At 47.0% G+C, this 15029-nt stretch overlaps 1 protein-coding gene across 1 annotated transcript; it reads right to left on the minus strand.

Annotated features, from left to right (window-relative positions):
- Positions 1 to 7940: 7940 nt before the first annotated feature.
- LOC123071484 (transcription initiation factor TFIID subunit 12) lies at positions 7941 to 12563 on the minus strand. The gene is made up of 8 exons (XM_044495058.1): positions 12030 to 12563; positions 11134 to 11295; positions 10184 to 10798; positions 9299 to 9373; positions 9045 to 9123; positions 8896 to 8960; positions 8766 to 8801; positions 7941 to 8403 (listed from the first exon to the last, which is right to left on the minus strand). The coding sequence occupies exons 1-8, from the start codon at positions 12531 to 12533 to the stop codon at positions 8296 to 8298; spliced, it is 1644 nt and encodes a 547-aa protein (XP_044350993.1). The 5' UTR covers positions 12534 to 12563; the 3' UTR covers positions 7941 to 8295.
- Positions 12564 to 15029: the final 2466 nt, after the last annotated feature.

The raw sequence follows: 15029 nt of genomic DNA on the forward strand, positions 1-15029 counted from the left end.
CTGAACTTTTTACCAAGCCTGCCAGTGAGCTTTCCATGGAGGATTGTGATGAACTTTTTACCAAGCCTGCCGAAAGTTTCGAACCATCCAGTTAAGATCATCACAATCCGCCATGGAAAGCTTAAAGACGTACATCATGTCGGCGTGGATAGCCTATGCAACAGCCTTAATCATCATTTCCTTTCCAGCCAGAGACAACGTACCACCCCATGCAATAATTCTTTTAGCCAACCGGGATTGCAAAATTTTGACATTTCCCCTTAGACATTCTTCCTTCCAGGGTGGGTAGCCCAAGTATTTCTCTTTAAATGTTGATTGTTTAACCTGCAACACAATATGAAAATTTTCTTGGCCGCCCTGCAGAAATTAGCCACCAAACATACGGTTGCACTTGATGACATGGTTGATGAACAGAAGGAGGGTATCATCTGTGAGCAGAAGGTGGGAGATTATCATCTGCAAACAGAAGGAGGTTGTCATTGGTGTAGCGCCCTCATAAGCCATGATCATGGCGCGAACCACCTCCGCTTGTTGTGTGTCTGCCTTGAAAAAATAGGAGGGTATCATCCACAAACAGAAGCTGGGAGATACCAGAGCCCATCGGCACACCTTTAGAGGGGTAAACTTCCCTTGTTCCTCGTCATCCTTTAACAAGTCAGAAAGACCATCAGCAATAAAGATGAACAAAAATAGAGAGAGGGTCACCTTTTCATAGATCACGCAACCGTGAGAATGAATCCAAGAGGGTGACATTAAATTTGACAGTGTATCTAACTGAGGTGACACAAGCACCAAAGATCTCATACGATTTTTGCACATGTACCAAATTGCCATGTGGTGGGTTTTTTTGTTTTGTTCCAATCACCTTCCCGCAACCAATTCTTTTTTTCTCCCACCCACATTTTTTGCACATACAACAAATTGCCCTGCGGTGGGTTGTATACAAGTAGTAGTGGTAGAATCAAAAGGTACTCGGTCCTTGCTATCCGCTAAAAGAATCAGTGCCCACGGCCTGGAGCAATAGAGAAGACATTTGCCCTCTCCGGCAATGGCTTGTTGTGTTGGGTGCATCGAGACATAGTGGTTCTCCAAGACGGCGTGGTCTCGCTCCTATTCGACACATTAGGTTATTTTTTGTTAGGTGTGGCAACTCTTATTTTTGTGATAGGCTTTAACAACATCACATAGCCTCAACTCAGGGACCTGATTGCTTTGAGATGAGGGGGGTTTAGATTTTCTTATGTGTCACTGACATGTGGGCCCCACATGTCAGTTAACGGTCAAACAAACGGTTCGTTTAGGAGTGGCCCTGACCTGTCATAAACCGGTTTAATTTCCTAGCAACGGGTGTTTTGGGTTTTTTGAAATAACCGACGCCAATTTTGATAGTTATTAGTCACAAACAAATTTTTAATAGTTTTTGGAACCATGACCAGAATTATGGTAGTTTTATACTATTCACTCACATCGTGGTTGTATACAAGTAGTAGTAGAATCAAAAGGTCCTCGATCCTTGCTATCCGTTAAAAGAATCAGTTCCCACTGCCTGGAGCAATAGAGAAGACATTTGCCCTCTCTAGCAATAGCTTGTTGTGTAGGGTGCAACGGGATATAATGGTTCTCCAAGTCGGCGTGGTCTTGCTCCTATTCGACACATTAGGTCGTCTTCTGTTAGGTGTGACAACTCTTGTTTTTGTGACCGGCTTCTAACGGGGGTGTTCACCCTTCATCTCAAGGTGTTCATTTTTACTTATATTTTGGTCTACTTGTTTAGTGTTCTTCCCACCACCTTATATCGATTCAGTCGTTTGGGCTTTAGGTATATAGCTTGACAGAAATATGTTTCGAAGTATAATCTGAAGGTTTATGTTCGATATGAAATCCGAAATGAAGAGGCCAAGGCGCACGCGGACTTGGCTCGAGCTGACCAATCTACGAGGGTGCCATGGGTCTCTCCTCCCTTCATCTCTCCTCCAAAGGAAAGGGCGGCTAGGGTACCCGTCCCCTATCGGCAGTGACGCTGATTTGCCTTGTCTTCGGTGGTTTTAGGGCCATGGTGACGCGGTGGATCCCGGTCCTTACCCGCTGGAGGGCTCTGTTTTTTTGTGTTTCTTTGAGTTTTTGTTAGGGTTTGTATCCTGCTCAGTAAAGCGAGACGGCGGCGGCTTCTTGAACGTGGAATAAGGTATTCCCCGCCTAGCCCCATTTCATGGTGTGTTTAGCATCGTTGAACGTGTGGAGGTGTGTCTTCAGCGGATATCGTGAGATTCGGTTAGTGGTTGTCTTTGGTGGATCTGCTCGGATCCGGTCTTCCTTTGTTTACGTCCTTGTGTCTTTTGGATCCTTCTGCTTTACGCTTCTCTTTATCGGCGGCGGTTGCTGTTCTGGTGCGCTAGTCATATGGGGCCTTAACACAATGAATTTCCGAGTGTTTATTACAACAAATTTTGCTCGGCTCCTACGAGGGAGGGGCGATGATGTGGCGCGCCTTCGACTCGCTTCAATGCTCGTAATCGTTGGTAGGTGGTCTACGGATCTGAATATAGTTTTATTATTTTCGACGTTCGCTATACTGCCATGATTGAAAATGAATAGATCGAAAGTTTTTTCATGAAATGAAAACAGGGTGCCACGGCCGGCAGTGTCCTGCAACCGTAAACAAGCTGCTGCATAGCCAAACAGGCATGTGCACCACACCACCACACATGGTAGGGTACGCCCTTGAGCGACTCCTAGAGCGGCGAGACCGATCTCCAGTGCGGCCGTTCCCACGTCTCTCCCTCCTCCATTTTCATTAGTACTGAAAGGTGTGTTCAGCCGCTTATTAGGTGCCCCGTGCGACATCTGGCATTGGAGCCTGATAAGGAGACGCCAGCGACAGCGAGAGGAGAGCCATCTGGCGAGACAAGTATGGCGCCGCTTGCTTGCCCGAGGGCGTCTGTTCCTGCACATGAGCTGAACGTGCAGTAGGCGTCTGGGACTGGGAGTATGTAGACACAAACGATAAGACAGTTAGACACTGCAGTGATGTGAATATAGGATTTGACCAGAGAGCAGTGTGGCAAAGTACGTTCGCGTAAAACCAGCTACATTTCTGTACTATCACATCGAAAACAATGGGCTCGCTTGGCCCGGCAGCAGGGCGTAAACCAGCTCGACCCCTGTCAGAGCATCTACAGCCGGCCTTCTCGCAACCGTCTCACGATCCGGCCGGACGGATAGTCATTAAGGGCATGTAAAATGGTACTATCTTAGAAGTGACATGTAGGATAAATGATGAAGTGGAGGAGAAAGAACTCGGAAGAAAAGGCTTGTCTTCTCTTATTTAAGATAAGACAAGAGATGATCTTTTAGTACAATATGTCTCACCACGTTTTTAGGAATAACTAGTTATTAAAGATAAGGCTAAGAAATGACCCATTATAGACATCTTTATTTGTCATCTCTAAATTACATGCAAGACTTAAGATAAGACTATCTTATCAACCATTGTACATGCCCTAACCAGTCTAAGAAATTTAACCTAGACGGATGCCTCAAACGTCCGGGTTGACCGGCACTCTCATATCCAGTCCAAATATGAAACGGATATGAGGCGTTCGGGCGCGTTCACCGACACTGCTGCAGGTCGTAACGGTCCCACGTGTAGCTATTGAAGCTCCCTCTTCTCTCATCGGTGTACCCAAATTTTAGTCCCACATCACCGCGCGAGGCGGACGCCATCCGACTTAAATAGCCGCGCCGACAGATGGCGGCAAGCTTCTCTATTGTTGCATAGGTCAATCAATTCTCGCTGTGTGAACGAGATAACTTAGACACTAGATTGCATCTCATCAACTGATGATTGTTCATCTAGTGTCAAGTTCGTCTCGTTCATATACATTGACACCCCTACTACAATGATAGTGGATTTTTATTTAGTTCATTGAGTTGTATCAACACATTGTGATCAAAAAAAGTAATACTGACATGAATGTTTTCCTCGTCAAGGAAATTTATGGTGACAGTATATCTTCTTAACAAAGAATGCAATGATGTCATATACGTTTTGACAACCCCGCCGGCCCAAGACGGACCTGATGATCATCGTGCATGGCCCTGCACGTAATAGTTGTTTTAAAAATAAGATATGTGGTTGCAAATGATAAAATTTGAGGCTCGTCCGGTCACTGTCCACATGTGTGTCTGTAGACGTTTGAGGGCCCGAATTTACAGGTTTCAACGGTAGATGCTCTCTATTACTACCTCTGTCTCAAAATATAAGAATATTTTTAACACTACACTAGTGCCAAAAATATTCTTATATTATGGGACGGATGAAGTAGTTAGCACACGCGCACCAGCCGGTTTCGTCCGACACTTAACCGTCAGACAGCGTCGCTCCATCAGACAGAATCTTGATTGACAATATTGGTTTGTTTGGCGCGAGCCAGATATTTCGCGCATAAGATTCGCCATGGATCCTCGTGGTTTTGCGCTGGATCATGTACCCACGGCCCTCTTCCTTTTTCTCCTTACCGCGATGTAGGAGTAGTACTCGAAGGGGAGATGCATGCATGATTGCATATCCATTTCGACCAATGGCGAGCTCGATTAAGATCGAGGAATGGTGGATAGGGACGTGGGAGCCTCGCTCTCGGAGATCGACCGGTAGGTCGGGGGAGGCCGCCCGCAGCCCTGTGCCGGCGGCATGCACAGAGCACAGTGGCCTCGATGAGCCTGTTCCCTGTCTATTGGTCCGTGGATTAAGGCCCTTGAATGCGTGAGCACCCAAGCCCAGCAGCGCAGTCCGCGTTAAGTACAATCAAGGCTGCACGTACGACTACGATCTAAACCCAATTGATGCCTCCATCTGAACGCGAGAAAGGCGCTCAGCAGTGATTAGTGGGCGAGGAACACATGCAGCACGCAGGCAGGCACTGCAGATAAGTGCGAATTGGTTTATCTAAAAGAAAGGTACATAAAATATGGTACTCCTATCCAGAAGATAATTAAGCTGCAAACAGGCCTGCAGCTTGGCGGGAGAAAATTAAGCTGCAGACACGCCTTGGGTACACAGTGCGCGCACTAACAAGAAACCATGGGCTGACTGGTTTACAGCGGCTCGGGGAGCTGGCCATCCGTGGCATCTGAACAAGACTGCACGCAATGACAAAACACATTGCGTTCGTGAGACTCACTCAGGCTTAGCTTAGCTAGCTGTCTTCACACTGTTGGCCTTAATACGGTATGCAGTGCATGGCGCTGCTACTGTGCTAGTACATACGAGCCGAAGTCGATCTGAAGGCAACAGAAGAATAGGCCCAGTCGAATCCGGATGCTTCTGCCTTACGCTCCCAGCAAGTTCAGTGTATGATTGTATTGTATGCCCGTATGATCAGGCCGGGTCGACAGCACACGTCTATCTAGATTGGCGTGACGTGCTCGCTGGTTTCTCGATGGACCCGTACAGGGATGGAGACTGATAGAGGATTAGGTTCAGTCGCGATCCGTAATGGGAGGAGGGATCGAGGCTCTTTAGTCGTGTGATCAGTAGTAATTAACACTGATCACGATGACGACAAACTGGTGCCTGACAAGCAGAAAATGACGGTGCTAGGCAGTAAGCACCCGGCCAAAGGGCCGGACATCGCTCCCTGTTAGCACTCGTGGCAGAGGGAATCGGTTGTCAGTAAAAGACAATCACCGTCCGAGAGAGATCACCAAGCTTGATTGAGCTGCTCAGAAAAGCAGAGCTGCAAGAAAATTGAGCTACTGGCTAAAATTCAGGAACATTGATTGCCTCGTAAGCTGATGGAGCAATCGAGTCGAGTGGTGTCATCCCGTCCCGTTCCGTTGTGAAGGCGACGCTCGTTTGCTCCGTCCCGTTCGTTCGTTCTCCGGGGGAGCAACTCATCACGTGGCCGGTCGGACGAGCGACGGATGCCGACCTCCGGCACGAGATGGCCACAGCTCAACAACGACCGGCCGACCGCCGAGCGCGGTGGCCGACGGCAGACCAGACGCTCGCGCGGCAGCCTGCATGAACGTACGTGGCTGCTACCATGCCCGGACGATCGAGGTCGCGCCCGCACGCGGAGGTTCAGCTGAAGCATCACCTGCCCTTTTCGGCGCGATGGTTGGTCGGTCGGTCCCCTTGGCCTGGCCACGCCTCGTACTTCCGGACAAAATGATTGCGAGGTCGCAGGTCAGCCATGACGCGGATCGGCGGAGAGCAAGCAGCATCAGTGGAACGTCGCTGCCGGATGACTCGGCACTTCCAGCCTTTCCGGATTGGTGACGTGGAGATAAACTATAGAAGGAGAAGAAGAAAAAATATCTTGTTCGCACTGTTTCACGAGCCCAAGACGACAAAGCCCAGAGCCACAAGAGACCACGCTAAAATATCTTCTAGTCTCAGCGGGAAGCCACAGCGCTCGACCCCACTCATTCGTCAGCGGGGAACGCAAGCGGCACCCCGTCTTGTTTAGTCCCACCTCGCCTAGCGAGGGAGCGTTCGACCGGCTTAAATAGCCAGCTCCACCTTCCAACTCGCCGAGCTCAGTCACGCGAGCTTGTAACCCGAGTGGGGGCTTTGAGGTGGTGTGAACGCTGGTGCAGCGCTGTGGGCCTTGTTTGGGCTGTGCTACTGCTGGCCCGTCCGTTCCAAGTTGAGTAGTGGACTGCTGCGGCCTGTGCGAAAGCTGGGCCTCACGGGCCATAATGTGGCAGGCACAGCGTTAGGCTGGCCTCACAGAGCAGCGACAACTGCCCGCTTCCAACGGTGGAAGGATAACGGGCCGCTGCACACCTGGGCCGCTTGGGCCTCACAGCCTGCTCCAGCGAACCACCATTTTTTTTTATCCTGCTTGTGTGATCATTTTGAAATTCCTCACTCTTCTGCATCCTTATCTGCCTCCTATTTTTTTTACATACTACAAAAACATTTGCTAGTACCATTGAGACTTCATCATATTTTCAATCACACCATTTTATCATTCTACATCCATCTGCAAACATATGACAATCCTCCCACAAACATGTTCACGTTTAAACCATACGTAGAATGCCTTGGATACAAGACACCAGAAAGCGAAAAACATGGAGATCCGGTCTTGTCCTAGACAGCAGCACATGTAGCCGATCCGGCAATCCCACATATTATTGACTCAATGTCACGGGGTGAAGCACTATTTAAGGAACTATATCGGACATGAGCAAGAGCAACACCTCAAATGGCACCAGCTGATTGTTCTTCGCTTCTCCTGACCCGCTTCCCAAGCAACACAGATAAAAGCCCTAATAACTGGTCTCCTCCAAAATTTCAGAAAAGGATTCTGCTGGTTCAGGGGAATGAAAAGAGTGTATCGACATTTTCTTCAGGTGACCAAGTTCCCAGTGGCAGTTATCTGGGATCCCTATCAGAATATATAGTAGCAACTGGTAGTTCATGCAGTGTTTCTGTCACTATGGCCTTATCAGAGACTAACTAATTCAGTAGCAAATGCAAATGCTGGACATGCCCATGCCAATAAACCTTGGATTGAGGTCAATAGTAAAATAACACTCATTCAGGAAATATGAGAACAGCACCCATGAGCATATATACACATATTTAGCCATTGCCAGAGTAGCTGAGATGACAAGGCTTCCCCTGCTTAAGCAAAATCCTGAAATGGATAAGTACTGCTGACACCTCACCAAGGTTCAGGGTCTAAATTTGCAGGGTTGCGACTCAGCCGTACCATAAAACTACGGAACAAACATATTATCCGTGCTATGTTTGCATGGGCTACACCATAGCAGCCGGAAACGGGGAACGGTAGGCCGTCCCTCGATCCCGATTCATCGACCCGGAATCGGATTCGGGAACGAGGTCGGATTCGGTACGATTCGATGAAGATTCGGCGTCCCCGCAGCCTGCTCCTCGATTCAGGTTTCAGGATCCAACAGCCAAAACGTGAGGCATAATTTACTCACGATGTCGTTTCTTTTCTCAAGAACTCCTCATTCTTCCTCAAGTCCATTAATTGCAAGGGATCCATTAACAACAAGGAATGCTGACCGTCAGGGAGTCGTCGTTCTTCAAGAACTGCGTTCCTCGACCCATGATACCGTACCGGGTTCATCGTACCCAAATGGATTGGATCGCGTCCCCACTATAAAAAATTCGTCTAAGAGATGTATACCCTCGTTGTACCCTATTTTTTTCAGCCACCGACTCTCGTCCCTCGTTCCCGTTCCTTGCTCCCACCGTACCGGAAACATGGCAACTATGGGCTACACACTCTACAAGAAGGGCTTGTGGTTTTCCATTCACAGAGAACCTGTGGCAGGTGGCTTTGGAGCCTGATTTTTCTGGTTGGCTGTAGATTGGGCAGCAGAGGTCTTTATGTTCCCTTCACTCGCCATTGACTTCTTGATCTGGATCGATTGAGGTAAAAGAAAAACCAACATATCAACTCCAAATGCAATGGAAGTATCGAACGAAAGAGAATATACTAATCATACTTCAGGCACATGCAGAAAATGCAGATGGGCTGCCTTAGGTGATGTGTGCTGTTCTATAGCTAGTTCATTTTTTCTTTCAAATATCATTTTATGTAGATTGAGATCCTTGGAGCTCTAAAAGTTATATTTGAGTAGATGCAATCGCAATAATATGTTTACGAATATCATATTTCCAACCAATGACAGAGGCGAGAATTATATCTATAGTTCAAGAAGTAATCATGCGTGAAATAAGGTGGACAGTTGATGTGGTGAGGATGATAAAAAAAAAGTACCAGAGTAAGCCTCTCCCTGTGAATATCGTTGACATGCTGCAGATCACCAAGAGGCAAGGAAATGTCAATATGGGTTACAAAAGAAATAACTACAAGAAGGAAGAAAGAAATATGTTTAGTTAAGAATTACCGGCTTCTTGTATAGTTTTATTTCATCCCCGGTGAAACCTGGCAAGGTGATATTCCAGCTTCTCTCTGCAATGGTGATATTAAAACACAACTGTAATTACACAACCACATTAGCACAAATATTCTAGAAAAGCCAAAATAATTAGGTACCTGCATGAAGGAGTACATCTTTGGCTTCCAAAGTAGTCGACTTTCTATGCTTTGCTAAAGAACAAGCAAATGTTCCAACCTGCTCAAAATAGTTGTCAAAAACAACATAGCTAATAAGAAATCATCCAGAATGCACAAAGGCTTGAGAAACCATGTGTATTTTTCTTAAAAAAGGAAAGCATATTCTGAAAAATAATGATCCTTGGATAAAAAATCACCAAAAGAAAAAAAGAAGAAAGGGACAAAAAACCTACAGATTCAATAAAATCTTCTGCAATGTCAATAAGAACATCTTCAACATCAGGATCCAGCCTTTCCGAAGGGTCGATCTGTGCGAACAAATTATAAGAAAGGTTGGCACTTTTACTGCTATAATGTGAAATGCACAACTACAGAAAATTAGTAAGAGAGTCAATTAATCGTTAAATCGATCAGCCCAGTGATGTTTACGATCCTACAGAGCTCATGCCGAGTAATGTAAATTCAACAAAAATATCTTGTGCAAGTATTTACAAGAGTAATTACTGTTCCACTAAAACCGTACTTAAGTTCAACCATCACTGGAATAGATTTAACACAGATCATTCTAAGCACTTAAATCAATAGCACAATTTTAGGAAGGGGGATTTGATAAAATGAAACATAGTGTGTGATAAAATGACACGCCCCATGTCAGTGACATGTAGGTTCCTTGCTTGGTCCGTGCACTATGCATGTAGACTACATAAAAGTATGTCAAAATATGGCACACTTTGTTCTTTGCTACATATGATCCAAATATGATACATTTTTTTCTTTTTACTACTGAGGACAAAATCTAGTTATTCTGTTTTCGATTTTACAAAAGGATAGCTGAACTTTCAAAGTGTTACCTATCATGTCTTTCTTTGTGCAACTATGCATAGGGGTAGCAAAAGATGAGGCTAAATATAAAATTGTATGAGAACAGAGAAAGCAAGCATTTCAGACAGATATGCAAAAGGAAATATTTTGGAACCAGAATAACACACTAACAAACGCCATTAATCACACCAGTGGAATGAGATGTATGAAAAACTGAAAATATAGGATCTAAGGAAATCTGGAATTGCATAACCTTGCACCTTCTCTCACACTGCAGCTTAGGAGACACAGCATACCTGTGCAAGTAAATCATGTATACTCCTCTTGGAGAGTAGCCGATTACTGGATTCACCAGAAGCTGCATCGGCGGAAGCCATGTCCACAAGCTGCATATTAGTAGCTTGTAGTGTGGCTGGAGAATCAGGCTTCTGAGTCAATGAGACAGGAGTCCGGGCAGCTTGCTGCTGGTTTTTTAGTGTTGTATTTTGCTGATTTTGCTGTGAGGAACTTTGTGGTTGACTTTGCTGCTGTTGCTGTTGCTGCTGCTGTTGTTGTTGCTGCTGCTGTAAAACTTGCTGTTGCTGCTGCTGCTGCTGCTGCTGCTGCAAAACTTGCTGTTGCTGCTGCTGCAAAACTTGCTGTTGCTGCTGCTGCAAAACTTGCTGTTGCTGCTGCTGCTGATGATGCTGAGGTTGCTGCTGCTGTCCTGAAAGTGCATTCTGTTGAGAAGCTACAGGTGCAGATTGTGCAGCATGGTATGGTCTTGGTTGTGGAACTTGTGGCCTTTGCTGTGGAACTTGTGGCCTTTGTTGTGGCCTAAACGGTGAAGACATATTTGCCGGAGTTTGCTGTAAAGACGCCGCAGGGGAACCCATAGACATCGGTCTTGATAAAGAATGCATGGGGGTTTTCTGTGGGAAAATAATTCAATCAAGCACACAACATGACATGAATTGCAATAAAGAAGTTGGTGTATGCCCTCCTAATCTTATGGTACACCGTACAATATGTGGAATCATTCAAGGGGCAACAAGCCTGAATTCATCCTATACTTCTATGGATTACAAATGATTGATCAACATTTAGAAGGTATGTAAATATTCTTTCATATCTGCACCAACATTTATATGAACAAATATAATTTACATACTCACACATTTTGCATATAACCGAAACACAATAATGAAATGCTTACAGGTAAAATTAGACTACATCATTACAAGCAACAGCCTAACAGGCTTCTTACTTGTGAACCTGGCATTTGGCTACCAGATGAAGATGGTGTCGCTGATGATGGAAGACCTGGCCTTGGCTGTTGCGAACCAGATATTGCTCCTGGTCTCATCTGAGACGCATTAAGGGAACCAATCATCCCAATATTCTGGATCCCCGGGGCAGGTTGCCTAAGCTGAAAGCCATAAACATCATTAGGAACAGTTTCATAACTCAAAGGAGAAGGCAGGGTGAAAGTTAATGACAATGAAAGCACTTAGAGATATTCTGCAACCGCATAGTCGTAGACTAATCCTACCGGGATTAGGTTTCCTTCTTCCATACAAAGGACAGGTGGATAGCTATATAAAGCCATGAGGTGGTTCACTGGTCTTAGAAACCTAATAAATCCAAGATCTCATTCTAAACAAGGTGGAACCAACTGGGGGTTCAAGAGAAGATTAAAGTGTCGTGTATATAGGACAAGAAACAGAGGGTCCTAAAAGTTGGCCATGGTTGAGAGAGTGACAATCCATTGTGCGCTTGAGGTTGCGTTTAACAGATTAGTACTAGCTTCGCTATAGCTAGGAACATCAAGAAAGTGCAGCTAAGGCCTTGTACAATGCAATGTGCTTAGGAGAGGTGCTTGGAGAAATAAACCAGGCTTTCCTTAAGCACCGGTGCTTATTTGTACAGGGTAGACGCTTAATTAGGCGTCTCTCCTGTAGAAATAGGCACCGGTGCTTCAGAAAAACCCAGGTTATTTTTCTAAGCACCTAGCATTGTTCAGGGCCTAATCACAACTAATGGCTTCCTTGAGAGAGAGAAAATATGCTACATGAGTTCAGTTTTGGCCTCAATTGGAAGAGAACTCCATTGAGCTTATTAACCAGGATTATAAAGAACCGAGTTCAAGAATGAGACGCAGACCTGTGGAGTGGGCAGCGGGGCCTGGTCGGGGCCGCGATGCATAGGGCTGAACTGATGGGCGAGCGGCGGCGGCGGCACGAACCCCGTATAGCCCATGGGCGTCTGCGTCCCACGCGGGTGCGCAGGCAATCCAATCGCAACCCCTCCCCTTGCCATTGCAGAAGCCGCGGAGGAGGCCCCTGCTGTGGCGGCAGAGGAGGAGGAGGACATCGTGATGGGAGAGGCTAGGTGGGTGTACGGCGGCCTCATGCGAGGCGCCGGCGGCCGCGCGGTGGCGGGGATCGGAGTTGGGGGCTCTAGGGTTTGGGCGGGGGCGGGCGCTGGTGCTGGGGCGGGGGCGGGAGCGGGAGCAGGGGCAGGAGCGGGCGTGGACTCGGAGGTGGGTGGCGCGGCGGTGGAAATGGGCGGCGCGGGATTGGGCGGCGGCGCGGCAGGGGGAGCCGCAGCCGCTGTTGAGGGGGGCGGCGCCGCCGCGTCCGGCTGCGTGGGGGGAGGCGCGTCCATGGTGACAGGCGTTCGATGAATTGCCCGTTACGCTTCAAGGGGCCTTGATAATAAAGGACGGATAAATGCACAAGTATCAAGGACCTGTGTGCAAAAACTCTTTTTTCTAACAAACAAAGAGGGTTTTTTCCGGAAAAAACTTCCGATCCATTTATCTTCAATCATGGCAGTGAAACGAAAACTAGAAATAATAAAAATTACATCCAGATCCATAGACCACTTAGCGACAGTTACAAGCACTGAAGCGAGCCGAAGGCACGCCGCCGTCATGGCCCCTCCCTTACTGTAGTAGACAGTCGGGAAATCGTCGTGCTAAGGCCCCATAAGACCAACACACCAGAACATCACCCTCCGCAGGATGAATAATAGCACAGATCAAAATGAACAAACCTGAAGACACATGAATGTAGACGAACGACGACCGGATCCGACCAGATCCATCAGAGACATACCTCCACATGCCCACCGGAGATGCTAGACGCACCACTGGGATGGAAGCTAAGCGGGGAAAAACTTTATTCCATCTTCAGGGAGCCGTCATCGTCCCACCTTCCTGAGCAGGGCACAAACTCTAACAAAACTCAAAGAAACGTCTGAAAACGGAGCCCTCCTGCCGGCAAAGGCCGGGATCCACCACGCCTCCATGGACCTAAGACTACCGGAGACGTGGCAGACCGGCGGCGCCGCCAACAGGAGACAAAGGAACCCTAACTTTTCTTGGGACAGTAGAAACCAACTACATGATCCCTAAAGAGAAGAGAAAGGTATAAAATGAAAGTTTGTTCAACGCATAGGAGGTAACAAACAGAGTCTCGAAGGACCCTCTGATCAAAGCGAAAGCACATATCATCTTACAACATGAAACAAAAAAATGACAACCAAGTGTCTGCACTTTATGAAAATGACCCAAAACAAAGATACATCGGGTCCAAAACACCCCTCTTGCAGGACCAACTTCATCGGCGCCGAGATGCAACCATTTGCTCTAGCGAAGCCTCCATAGTTGCACGGCATGAGCTATGATTGAAGGATATGCCTTCCATGTGGCATCGTGTTTGAGAAGGAAGAAAATTAACCACCCTTCAACCAAAACAAATCGACTAACACGTCGAAACAAATCAAACACTCACCTCCACATGGGCGCATACGGTAATCCGAAGCTTTGTCCCCAACAACACCACCTCGCATCTTGATCTTCCTACAAAAACAAGGCGAGCCGAAGAACTTCTTCCTACAACACAGGGACCGACCAAGCCAAAGCCAGTCGCACAGATACGACGCAATAACAAGGCAAGGAGCGCTTGGAATTGATCTGACACATCTCCCCCTACCATCACCTCTACAACTAGACAACAACATCTCACTAACTGCCACCAATTTGTGATATCAATGATGTGAGCTTATTGAGGGGGATATTGCTAGATCCGGCGTCTTTTGCTTTCCTCCACCATGGGGGCCAGGAAGAAGACGACTGACATTCCAACAACATATCGCTAAAACACGAAATAAAAGTCAAGACCAACTAAGGCTACTACTACCTTAATCTGCACAAGGAGGACCCAAAAACCTCCCCCTAGCCATCACCGGACGGCAATACTGTTGGATGAGGCGTTGGAACAGTTGGGCAGCCTGGATGACTCTAGAAGGACGGCAAAAGTCCACCGTCAGCTAACTCAAGATACCTTAACTGAAAAAAGAATGGACGCGTCTAGGCAGCAACTGAGTGCTGGGTAAGGATCCCTGGCAACCTGCCAGATTTGGAAAGTTCTGGTCCCCCTAGCAAAAAAGGAAACTTCTGGTCCCCCCCCAGTGTATACGCGCACGATCCCACGCCACGATGGGAGGACGAGACTGGTGGCCACCATCTCTCCTCCAACCTGCCCCTCCCTCGCAATCACGTGCTTCCCCTCCTCTCTGCCCATCCTTCTCTCCCAAGGAACCATTCTCTCCACCTGTTCCCCCATATCTCCCCTTCTTCTACCCCAAGGAAACCTCCTGCCTACACATCACCATGGATCTGAAACACTAGAGCTTCAAAAAAGATCAACTGTTTTCTGTGAATAGAGGTGTGTTTTTTTACCCTTCTCCCTGTTCTTTCTTCATGGTGGATCTCCCACAACCTCCACTCCCAACCCCCTACCCCTCCCCTCCCCCTACCATATGTCCAAGATGAGTCTTCTCTATGCTCTGTTGTTCTTCTGTAGAGAAGGAGAAAGAGGATAAAAAAGTAAGCAACGAGATCTGTGATGAGTAGGCAAATGTATTGCAAAGCACGAGCAAACAAGTTCAACATGTTTAGGGCAACAAAACTGGTGCACATTGTAGGCAACAAACACAGAAAGTGCAAAAACCATATTAGTTTTCTAATTCTTGAAGGCAAAGTAGATGTGGTAGATGTATTTCTTAGGATTTTTTATCAAGAGTATGCATCAATGGTAGGCAATTGTTGTTTAAAATGTAAGCAACTAGGAAAAAATATTTGGACTAGCGTTTCTG

The sequence above is a fragment of the Triticum aestivum genome, chromosome 3B (genome assembly GCF_018294505.1).
Source record: "Triticum aestivum cultivar Chinese Spring chromosome 3B, IWGSC CS RefSeq v2.1, whole genome shotgun sequence".
In the NCBI taxonomy this organism is placed as follows: Eukaryota; Viridiplantae; Streptophyta; class Magnoliopsida; order Poales; family Poaceae; genus Triticum; species Triticum aestivum.

What these genes read in the sequence shown, in the direction of transcription:
- LOC123071484 (XM_044495058.1), bottom strand. Translation starts at nt 12,533, where the DNA reads ATGGACGCGCCTCCCCCCACGCAGCCGGACGCGGCGGCGCCGCCCCCC. An exon ending in GCCAAATGCCAGGTTCACAA is followed by an intron (nt 10,799 to 11,133) that starts GTAAGAAGCCTG and finishes ATTTTCCCACAG; the next exon opens with AAAACCCCCATGCATTCTTT. An exon ending in CAGAAGATTTTATTGAATCT is followed by an intron (nt 9,124 to 9,298) that starts GTAGGTTTTTTG and finishes TATTTTGAGCAG; the next exon opens with GTTGGAACATTTGCTTGTTC.